This window comes from Falco rusticolus, chromosome 2 (assembly GCF_015220075.1).
Source record: "Falco rusticolus isolate bFalRus1 chromosome 2, bFalRus1.pri, whole genome shotgun sequence".
NCBI lineage: Eukaryota > Metazoa > Chordata > Aves > Falconiformes > Falconidae > Falco > Falco rusticolus.
The window spans coordinates 7,053,076-7,065,337 of NC_051188.1; the positions used below are offsets into that span (position 1 = coordinate 7,053,076).

Genomic DNA, 12,262 nt, shown 5'->3' on the forward strand with positions numbered 1-12,262 from the left:
GAAAAGGGTTTTGTCTTTGACAATTGGGATTGCCTTGTAAGTAAATAGTCCTCTGGAACCATGGCCTATAAACCAGAAGCAAAACATTATTTTAAATTGCTGCTTGTAAATGCAGTTTGGTTTGGATAAATCCGTGGGGTTCATGTTACCACATGACTTCTAATTCCACATGCTGAAGATGGTTATGCAGAAATCATTTCACATTTGTTCTGTAGGACAGTGATTGGGCCTACATGGGTTCATATTCCTGACAAAATTATGCACTATTAGTGGTAGGTAAAATGTGAGTAAAAATTACACTTATATCTTGTAAATTAAGTTGTATTGCAACCCATGACGACCACAGATACCCTGACTTTCCTTCTCAAAGCAAGGGCTCACCCAAAGGAAAGGGAAATTACTCAGATGGTTCCCTTCCTCTTGATCTCGAGGTAACTAGTCAGAACAACGTAGCAGTTGTGACTCCATCCAGCAGCTTACAGCAGCTTCTAGAAAGTTTAAAAGATTTACTGTAAGAAATTTGGCTTTGCAAACCTGGTACCTGACCTTTCAGTTAGGAGTGTTGTGTTTTGGGGGAAAAAGTATTTTGGTCAAAAGCCTGTTATAGAATTCCCACTTGAGGAAGGGCTGAGGAAATAATCTCTTAAACCTGTTCTGAGTAGCGTGTGAGAAGCTTCTATGAGTGATACACATTTTTGTTACAAATGGAAGACAAAATCCTGCAGAAAGAGGCGTTGCACAATTTGAGAACACACCTCTTAAGTCTTGAACTGGAACATACAAATTCCTGTAACACATTCCCAGCCTCCTCCCATCTCATTGCTGCAACATGTTACACTTGGCAGGGTTCTGATGGCTTCCTCAGGGGTTTTCCTCCAGGGCTTGTAATGCCTGCTGCCTTTCTGATCTCCTAAAAGGGGTAAGGAGACTTTGAGGACTTGGAGTGGGAAGATGGGTGTGGAGAGCAAAGCACACAGTTTGATAGGAGTGGAAGAGGGTCCAAAAGGTCAGTGTGATAGGTGTGGGGTTTTTTTGTTCTGTTTGATAGGTGACTTGCCAAATATGGTGTCCTAGAAATGTGCTAAGGGTGAGTAAAACAGCATGACAAGCTTGTGAGTTTAAGCCCAAGTGGTTGGTTGTGGTTGGGTTTTTTCCCCTGTAAGTCTTCTGTTCCTGGAGTTCTGGCAATCTTTCTTTAAATAAACAAAATCCAACTTATAGCCCTTGTGAAGAGAGTTCATGGATGTGATTCAAGTCTGTGCTGGCAGGAGGTGAACGCTGCAGATGCATGTTGGGCTGCATCACTGTCCACAGCTTTGCTGTGAATCAGGACTGCAAGCAGCAGTGGATTTTTTTTTCTTCCAAGATATCTGGCTTTTGTCTTTCTGTGTATGATAGCCATATACAAAATCTTCTTATGTGCTCTTGAATATGATGTTGATGATTAAACTTTAAATGAATGTGATAAGTGTCCTTGACATTTTTTTGGTTGGTTGGTTGGTTTTTTTTCCATTCCTTTTCCTCCAAATTGTTCTGCTGAATTAAAGGGCAACTTAAAATGCACTTACTTTAAAATGTATCATTTGAATGACACTTGATTTTGGTTTAGGGTGTAAGTTGTCATATTGGAAATGAATATATTTTTATGGCCACCTTGTTCAAGAGACTTGTGAAACAGGTTTGACTTGAAGTGACCATTTGAACTTCACAAAGTAGTTTAATCACACTGAAAAACTTGTTTCTTTTAATTAAAAATGCATACATAATCTACTTCCCTGATCCCTGATCTTACAGCTTGTTCTTCCTTGTCTCTTTTTTAGGGGATGTTTTGTTTGTTCTTAAACACTGGATATGCTGGGTCAATGAACTGTTACTCCAGGAAGCAGAGCTGAGAGGACAAGCTGAGAAGACTTCATTACGATGGCAAGCAGGAATGCAACACTTTCCCAGAAGTCTCTCATCTAGGGAAACATGCATATACTGTACTGCAAGAAAGCAGCATTTGGGACTTTTTAAACCACTGACTGTAACCTGGTCCAGCTTTCTGGGTGCCTGCTGAAAGACTTCTATACCTTTTAAGCAGACTACAAGACTATCCTTGGCAGGATTTAAGATCTTTCTGGACACTTTACCAACCCCTACACACAACAAGATGATTGACCTAAGCTTCCTAACCGAGGAAGAACAAGAGGCAATAATGAAGGTGCTGCAACGTGATGCAGAGCTTAAAAGAGCTGAAGAGGAGAGGGTCAGGTAAGGGATCTAGTGCCCTGGGTTGTCCTGGGAAGACCTACACAGTTCACATGCCGAGTTATTCAGAGCATAGGAGTAGATAAAAACAGTTGTTGTGGAGGGCCCCATATTCCATGGTATATGTGGTTTGGAGAGTATTACTGTGGACTCGATTTAGCATAGTCTCTGGATGAAATGCCTCTACCACACAAATGATTCATTACTGGCCAAAAGAATAACTGTTGATTTGGACCCTTACCGTTTTCTAAGGGGCCAAGCACACCTGGTACACATCTGCCTTGATATGCATCTGGCTTGGTTTCCTCAGAACAGGATTGGCAAGTATCAAAACCTCTGCAAGCTGAACTAATATGTGATGGGGGGGGGGGATCTGATTCAAAAGGAGCATAATGCCCCAAACAAACAAAAGTCAGTATGGATGCAGTCAGCGGTATGTCTGAATGATAAAGTTATACCTCAAATATGTGGAGCATTGGAGCTGTAGTCCAGAAGGGGTACCAACACTATGCTCCATTACCAAGAGAAGTCTTGCAATCTGTGGCTAAGGCAGAAAATTGCTCCCTGTTTTCTTTCTGGTGCCACAGACAAAGCAGTGTGTTTTTATTCTGCAGTGTTTGGTGTGCTGGGAGGTTTTCCTAGAGCTACTATTAAGGTAAATGGCATGAATAGAAATGCATGCATGGAGCGCAGCGTTGCCCAGGTGACTATGAGAAAGCCATCTACCCAGGTGTAAATAGCAGTTGAATAGTGGTTTCAGCTAGCACAGCTAGCTACCTGCTCAAGAATGAGGATTTTTGTAAGTCAGCTTTTTTTTTTTTAGAAGGAAAGTATCCATTACAGGGTACACAAAATAATGAGCTGCTGAATAATAAAAAGTGAAGCCTTAGATGGTGAAAGGTCAAAGTGCTACAACACAAATACGTAGATGTTTACGGGTCTCTGCTAAGGCAGCATTTTTCTCTCATTGATTCAGTATCTTCTCTAGGATTCTTTTTCATTGTGAGTTCTACATGAAGACATGTATTTCCTATTTAAATGTTTTAAAATGATTCCAACCAGGATGCATCTGTGATGTTTCTCTTCTGAGAAATATTTTTTGACAAATGCCCCCTGTGTAGGTATACCCTACCCTGCAAACAGAACAGCAGCCTGCCACTTGCCCAAAGAGCAGTGTTCGTTTTGCTGAGTGTGCTTGTGCAGCCTTGAGGTCATTTAGTCAGCTTGTGGTCAGCATGTTGTTGAGTTATTCCTCTTGCTCCTTTCAAGCGCAATAAAAGGTAAACCAGTAGCTTTTCCTGCTTAAAAAGGCTTCTCCTCCCAAGGCATTTGCTTCACTGAAGGCTGAAGGTAAAAAATCATCACAGGGAATGTTCCCACTTCCCCCCGTGTCGTCCCCCCCCCCCCCCCCCCCCCAATCTTAATGCAACTGGAGATGTTTTTGCTACATAGTTTTGTCTCCTGCTTCAAAAAAGCAGAAAACTGACTTTGCTGTAGCAGAATGGGCATTTTCTTTTCTTTAGGTTGAAAAACATTGGTTTGGAATGGTACATCAGTGCCAGATTTGAAAGTGCTCAGGAAAAGTAATTGTAGATGTAAGTTTGAAAGCAGTATCTGGGGGAAGGAACAGAAAATAAAAAAAGCCATTCTCAGTAGTGGTCTGAAAGGGCTGTCAACAAGTATTTTTGTCTGAATAACTTTGCTTTTGCTACTTGTAATTCTAGTTCAAGAGGGTGTGGTAGAAAATGCAAGGGACTGCAGGTTGTAGCAGCCTGTAATCAGCATGTTGGTTTCTACATTAAAGTGTCTCTTCTGGTTTCTGAATCTTATGACTTCTGAGAATCTGGAAGCTTGCATATGAAATTTATTTTTCTGCATAGATGTGGCACATGCTTTTTGTATATTATAGAGTAAAACACTACCTGAATTATATTTCCACCGAAGGAGATGCAATATTTTAGTTTGCATTCTACACACCTGGAAGATTGCAAGAGCTGGGATAGGATGTCATCATATAAACATCATAGCCTGACAAAGTGTTGTTTGTATGTGTATATAATGGAGGTCTTTTAATGTAATCTTTTTCCCTCTAGAAGAAATTCTGAGGTTTGAAAGGTGTTCTAATAATCTGTGCCATGTGCCTGGAGTGTGGACAAACTGGTAACATGACAAAATCCTCTTTGAGCAATTTCCTAGTGGAATTTTACAAATCACCTGACGGAGACCTTTCTCAGTTAACAGCTCCTAATATTGCTTATCTGTAGTAAAACTGAGCTGATTAGACTGGCTCATGCAGCCTCCATAGGCAGTCTGCTTTAATTCTTGGGTTTTTTTAGTGCTTTAACAGGTGTTTGCCCTGTCCTCAGGCTCCTTGTGTTGGTCTGAATGGGCCTGATAGTTTTGGGAACAGCATACCTGCTTTATCTTTGAGCTCTGCTGAGGCCTGTCCCAAAGGAAAGGGGATATTGACATTCTCTTCTCATGGGTAAAGGGTGATGAAAGAATCTGAGATGACAAGGTGGTGTGATGCAAGGAAATTAAAAGACCTTGCACTAGGAATAAAAAAGGATGCAATAAGATGGCTCTTTCTGCTTCATTAACCCAGGAGCTGCTGCCAGCCTCTGAATGGCAGCCCTGCCGGAGAGGGGGAAAACAGCATATAATGGAAGAGCAGAATGACAGCTTGTCAAGAGTTTTTCAGAATATTGCTGACTTATTTATTTTGTTGTCCTTGTTCCTGTTCAGGAATCTCTGATATACCCTGGCCCAGCTGAGTTTCAGGTATTGAACAATGAGTGGGCTAAGTACATAACTGAATTTCCTGGCAGTAGCTTCAGCATAGCTCCTAACTCTTTGTATAGTTGTGTAGTTCAGAATTAACACAGTTTGGGGCCCTGCCTGGACACAGGAATGTGGAACAGAAATATTCCTGTCTGGAGTTCTGGTGTGTGGTTGGGTGACTCTTATGTGGTGGAGCGGCTGACCCCTGGCACCAGCGTGTCTGAGGCAGAAAGCTGTTGTGGTCAACTTTGCAACAGGGTTCCCTGCTGTGGCTATCGGCCTTTCCCAGCAGCACCTCCTGGAAATGCTGTCCTGGGCTGCGCTTGGGATTGTTTGCTTGTGTAAACTGAAGGAGGGTAACGATAGGGGAAATTCTGATGTGGAGCTGTTTGTGTGGTGGGTGGTGGCTGCTCTATGCCAAACGCCTTTAATACATACATTGGTGTGGCACTGCAAAAAAAAAAAGTTTCAGAGGTCTGAATGCTACATACACTTAACCTTTCTCAATGCTCAGTGGAAGTGTATGGCTGTTGAAACCCTAGTGTAGTTGTTTTTCTGATTCTGGTCAGCTTTAACAGATATCCTTTTCAGTCTCTTTTCAAGGCAGTTTTACTTATAAGGTAGACTGTCAGAAGGAAGGCTTTTTTTCTGTTTTTTGTTTCTCAGGATGGGATATATTTAAGGTATTGTGGTGAGCTGAATATTGGCATTGGGGGAACTGGACTTACTACTATGGTGTGAAAATGACATTCGATGACTGTCATGAGAATACATTCTTAATACCTTCATAAAATACTTTTCTGTTAGATGGAACAGTTTTGAAAGTGTGCTCAACAGAGGCAAGCTCTCAGTGGAGATGGTTTTGAACATGGGTGCCAGTTCAAGTTTAAAGGGCTGATGGAAGATAGAAAAGGTTAGAGGTGCTGTCAGAGCTAACCTTGTTTCTGAAAAGAATTACCTATTTTATCCTACTGTGCCTCCAGAGTATTTCTTCCAAATGTTCTAGAAATTTTCAAAACGTATCCTCAGTATCCACTCAAATGATTGTGTCAGCTTGGTAGTGCCTGGGCATAGTTAGGTAACCAGGCGCCAGTTATAACTCCATAAATTTGAAGTATCACTCTTTCACATTGCCCTGTAATACTTAGGGACTCTTTCTAAAGCTAAATATCTGCAAAAATGTTCATTTTACCAGTCACCCACCCCTTTCTAATAAATTCCTTAATATCTATCATTTGCACTACTTCACGGTAAAAGTTTGGGTGTCTGTAAATGAATGGAAAAATAACGCGTGGAATTGGTGTGGCTTACAGGCAAGGCAATAGCGCAGTATGTTTGTATGAGCTCTACATTCTGTCTGGACCGGTAAACAGAATGGCACTTTGTCTAACTGAGGTCTCTTAGGCTGGCCATCATCCCTTCTATTTCGCATTGAATTTTTTTGAAAGTTTGCTTGGACTCTGGATAAGGGATGCCACAAATCACCGTTGCCTCTACATTTATTCCTAAGGATATGTTAAGATCCTGTCAGAGCATCCCTTCTAACAATATGATTCTGGAGTCCTATTCAGGGTACTGATGTTATCTTTAAGCCTTGGCGGATTTAAATTAGTCTATTAATAAGCAAGTGTGACTAATAAGAAAATAAAGCCTACAATTCTTGTGGAGCTGATTTTAAAAACGCATAAAACCTAAACTCACTTTGCAGCGTATTTAATTCTTGTACTTTTAGGTCATACATGTGTGTCAACAAGGAGCTTGCTTGTAATGTGAGAAAAGCTTTTTAATCTGAAGTTATTGTAAGAGACTAAGAATTAGGTGGCTTGAACTCTTTCACTGAAAATTCAAACTGAGAGGTCTTAGTATCCCATGTTGTCAAACAGAATGTGCTCTCACACACTGCTCAGACTTACTACAGGAGAAACAGCATGAGTTTCAATTAATAACAATTAATTTCTATTTTTGTAACTAGTTCTAAAATCACATACTTGTGTCTAGTGGTTGTACCAGGGACTTCTGATTAACTTTTAATGGGCTTACTTGTTAGTAAGTATAATGTGGTGATGGTCAAAGTGTATACATGGGAGCGTGTGCTTGGAGATTACCTTCAGACAAATCTGGTACACCCTGTAATCTCTTTCCTCGTACTCATAGCTAAATGATTTCTTTCTAGCTGGGCAGATCTGTTGAAGGAGAAAGAGCTCCATCACACTGTGAACCACCTGGAGTACTCTCCCAAAGGAGCTTGAGGATAAGACTGTGCTTGCCTGCTGCTCATGCTTTCCTTCCCTCCTTTGCTTGGCTTTGTGTAGTGGTTGCATGAGATCAAAGCAGCTCAGAGGCATTTCCCATTGCCAAAGACAGAGGGGATTCAGCACATCAATTCAGCAACAAACTCTTTTCAAATAAATGAAACTTGGTCTGTGTGTTGTCCTTTTTCTGCTTCAGCAATTTAAAATGGTATATTTGGGGACTGAAGTCCTTGGTTTAATGTGTTAATGGAGCAGGATTTTGGAGACATTTGGCAATAATCAAAAAGTCAAGTGGCACTCACATTGCTGATTTCTTGGGTATGTAAGTACCTAAATACACCTAGATGAGAATGTTCCTCTTTGGGCCACCTGTCTGGGTGGAAAAAGACAATGTCATGCCTTTTGGATTGATTTCCCCTTATGAACGTTTCTTAGCACCAAATGTGAAGTTCCAAATAATACTTTCTGTTCAGAAATAGAGCAATTTTATTCTCTAGGAAAATGTGCATGCCATTATGCTTTTTAAGAAAGCCAACTGACGTAAGAATGACTGTGAGTTCGGTGGGGAGGTTGGTTGCTGCTCTGCAGAGATATAGTTCATATGACCCCAACCAAACCCTATTCTAAGTGAACTCCTTTTTTGCCTGAGTCCTCCATTTATTGCTAGACAGACACACAAAAAAAAAGGAGGAAAAAAAATAAAAAAAATTGTGTGTGTGTGTATATATCCTCCAGAAAGCTTTTTTGCATCCTCTTGTGTTTTCTGCCAGTTTCATCAGACCAAAGTAACAGTGAACTACAGCCCGCCTTGTGAAGAGTCAGTAAGAAAAGCAGGACTCTTAGGACTGTTTTCATCTTAATCTTGTGGAGTAACTGGGGTTAAGGAAGAGACCCTACTTACTGGTCTTAGTAAGAGACATGGCATTGGACTGAGAACTGGGCTGATACCTTTTCTTCCCAGTATTGATTGCTAACTTGTCAACTATTAGCAGATGGATTATTTGACTGGATGATGCTTGTTTGGAACAGCTAGTGAAGCAGGGTGAGATGGAGTTTACTTTGTATGGTACAAGAGTGTGCTTTAGGGAATAAGTGGATACTAATAAGGCTTTTTAACCTCTAAATTGAGTACTCCCTCAGGAAGTATGGTTTTCCTTACAGTACAAAACCTGTCTTGGTAAGATCTATCACTTGTTTGTACCTGGGACTGTGTTGCATTATTCAGTGCCAAACTGAAGCCTTTGGCTTCAGAGTAGGTTAGTCTTGATTTGTAGCTCACACAAAATCCTAAAATGCAACCTGTTCTTTAGCACAGCATCAATTTCATGGATATACTCTTACTGGTAGTGTGAAGCAAGCTATGATGCAGGCTCTTCTGCTCACTTAGAGTTGTTTGTGCATCCTGTGGGATGTCATTGGATCAGGGCTGTTCTTATGCTTCATACACCTACTTTTATAGGCTTTAAAATACTGGGAATACTGTGTTTGAGCAGAACCTGTGAATGAATGCACATACATTCTAGCAGCCTCTCCCCCGATTCAGGTTGTTCTGTACCGCTGTCCACGCTGGCTAATACCAAAGGTGTATTGTCACAGGATAGGTGTTCCTTCATTGTGAAGGTGATCTTGGTTCAGTTTGGTGTCTTCTCCCCGCCCCCCCGCCATGGCAGGTTTACTTGGGTTGCGTATGAAGAGGGAGGGGAAGCCATTGGGAAGCCTCTATGCAAATCCTTTAAAACAAGCAGACAAACCAAGTAGTGGAAGGCTGTTATAGAAATGAAACAAGTGGAAGCTAATAGAAACTGAAGGCTGACAGACCTTGAAAGACTCCTACCTCCTGTTCTCTGGAGCCTCAACAGTCTTGCTACAGATTTTTCTGAATGGAATAAAGTCAAGCTTCATTGTACCAAGAAATGTCTAAACAAATTTACGTATTCCCTGTGTCTGCCTAGGGAGTATCTAATTACATGATTTATAACATATTACTTTTAAGATGAACCTTACTGCAAACTTGACAGTGTAACTACTAATAGATGAGTAAGTCTGAGTGCTAACTGCAGGTGACATAGTAAAAAAGCATGTGAAAATGGAGGAGACTATCTTCAGTGCAGAATGTGTATGTGTTTTAAACGAAACATGGGGACAGCATGCCAGTCTGATGTCCCATGTGTGGCCATCTTCTAGGAGAGAAATGATGCACAGCAGGGTTAATCTAGCAATGTGTTGGGATAGTAGTTTTGGTTCCACATTCTGGTGAAGACCGTATTTCAATGGACAACAGAGCTGCCTGTTTTCACTTTTCATCTCCAAAATCGGTTGACTTGTCTCATACCTATGAGCATGTAATTCATTCATTTTAATGCTCCAGGTCTGGATGTGTCCGTCTTCGCTTCTGACTTCAGAATAAATGTCAGTTTGTCTTGTTTGTCATCAAGACTTGTGTTGACTACACCCTAGTTATTTCTCTGAGGATCCAAAAGCAAGATGCTAGCTGTGATTAATTTATCAGGCTATTGTTAGTAGACCTAACACACCCGGGTTTCCAAATAGGCATATAATGGAAGAACATGCATGACTACAGACAGAACTAGACCACCTTTTTCTCATGTCTCCACCTACTTCTGCCTACCCAAAACCTTGCTATTCAGAGACCCCGGAGGCAGGAATCAAAGGAGGTGTTGCTGATGAGGTGTTTTGATGACAAGGATGGGGAAAGGTTGCATAACCCCATTAGTTTGCTTTATTCTTCCTAGTAGAGCCCTCGATCAGTTTAGAATTATATTGCTTAAACCAATCAAATATTAACTGATTTTTTTTTGTTTGAAAGTCATATGTGTGCAGCAAACGTGCAAAAGAAATAATCCGTATTCTCTACTTGGGACTGCCCATTGCAAATGTTTTGGGTGTAGTTGTCTAACATGTCAGAGAACAGACTTTTCCTACACCTTATCTAGATATGTGCAGACTGAAGAGGCATGCTTGTGCAATGTAGAATGTTTAAACAATTACTCCTTTTGCCTTGTAAACCTTTTACGGCTGTTTCCCACTCCCTAAGAAGAAGTAGACAAAAATCTAAGTGGCAAGTCGACACTTATAACGCCTGGTCTAATATCCTTTTTCTCCTGTTATTCTAAGAGTGATACTACAAAAAGTTTATTTTGTGTGTCCAGAAAGTGACCCAGAACTGAAATTGTTTGCTGTCTTTTTGTTGGTTGGGCTTTGCTTGCAGCAAATAGAATTGAGAGTAAATTTTCAAAATTATCTCTCCTTTCACCTTCTCCACTCATTTGGTATTTCATTTGCAGGAGGGAGGTTTTGGAAGTGAATTTGTAGATAAGATGGTGGTATCAGGCTTCAAAAAGCCTTTGTTTTGCCACCAGTCACTAGGGTGCTTTTTCCATGTGTTCAGAATAAGGCATGTGAGATGCTAATGAATCTGTGTCTCTGAGCCAAATACAGACCCTGATTTAAATGCTTCTTAGTTTTGTCACGAGAAGTCCCAGAATGTGCTGCTACCATACACTCCTCTGTCTGACAAACTCAGTTTAAGCTGTCAGTTGAGGAATAAGGCCATAAAAGAAGTTAAGATGTCAGTTGTCACATCTTGCAAATTCTGTAGTGGCTTGTAGTATGGACTATGAATAAAGGGGGTACAGAGGAAGAAGTTAAGAGATGCTGAGGATGTAGCTGAACAGTTTTAGATACAGGTATATATTGCTAGATGGTTGTTTCAAAAAAAGAAACAGAAGTCATTACCACTTTGCCCTAACATGCAATGAGCTATTACAATAGCCTCCAAAGCGTAAGATAAACCGTTCTGGATTTGCTGATAGGAAGACAGGGACTGATTATATCGGAGCAGATTTCCTGCCTTACAGTGGTACCATGTGATTTAGCCCACTATCAGATGTTCTGGAGGTGGGGAGAAACAACCCAGTTAATACATGTGTAGGTTTTCTGTTTGCCTGCAGAGTGCTGGACGTTACATTACAGTTGCTCTGTATGCCCATTCACTGTAATTCTCCATGTACTTAATGCCCTGGTGGATGAAAAATTTATCACCTTCCCATCAAAAATGTTTTGCCTAGGTGTAGTGGAAAAATCATGGTAAGTAATGGGAGAACTCGGGCTTATTTTAAAAGGATTTTAGAGTGAATTCCTTCTAGCTCTGACCTTCATTTTCTTGAGTTTAATGGTCCTATAGAAGAAACAGGCACTAGCTTTATTGTAATTTTAGGCTGTTGCACTCTGAAAACTGCAACATAGGCAGACTGGCATTTTAACAGGCCACTGGGGGACTCCAGAATACATCCTTACATCATAAGTAAAGCCATTATTGCATTTTCTCCTAATTGCAAATTTGGCAACTGAGCCTGCAATCTGACTCTTTATCTGGATGCCTACTAGTTCTTTGGTCACCAAGAAGAAGAAAACATAATGACAACTTGGTTAGCCTTTTTGTTGACTGGAGAGCTAGTGTAGAATCAACTGTTGGCTTCTAATCCTGCTGTGGTGTGCTGGGAGGTGTATGTAGCAGTGGAAAACTGTGGCTGCAGTCTGATTTTTCCACAATACCTTTCAGGGTAAACCACAATCTAAATCTAATGCCTGACAGTGAAACAGGCCCACGCAGTGCAAGCAGTTTGATATTACTGCTAAGGCCTGCTCATAGTAGAGCTTGAGAATTCAAGTAGCATTGTAAAAATTCCGGTTTGTAACCTCAGCAGCTGTTCTTGCAACAAGCCTATGTCAGTGATCACAGGCTTCGTAAATGCTCTTTTCCCTGCCAAGACCTAGAACTAATTGTCTTTCTGATAATGGAAATCTGCTTCTTTATTTGTGACTGGGGAATATCTGGGAGTAGCTTTAATATTTATGTTGCTCTTAGTTCTTCAAAAGATGGAACTGAGAGGTGAAATACTTCTCTTGAAGAGACAGGGAAGCCAAGCTAACAAAGGTCAAGTGCTATCAAGGTGAGG

General features: G+C 40.9%; 1 protein-coding gene across 1 annotated transcript in view; it reads left to right on the top strand.

The window, feature by feature from the left end:
* Nucleotides 1-12,262, top strand: part of SYTL2 (synaptotagmin like 2) — a 61,921-nt gene that overhangs the window by 14,554 nt on the left and 35,105 nt on the right. Inside the window, exon 2 of the mRNA XM_037377544.1 lies at nt 1,821-2,253. Within this exon, the coding sequence (XP_037233441.1) occupies nt 2,153-2,253 (101 nt within the window). The 5' untranslated portion in view covers nt 1,821-2,152. The remainder of the gene's footprint in view (nt 1-1,820; nt 2,254-12,262) is intronic.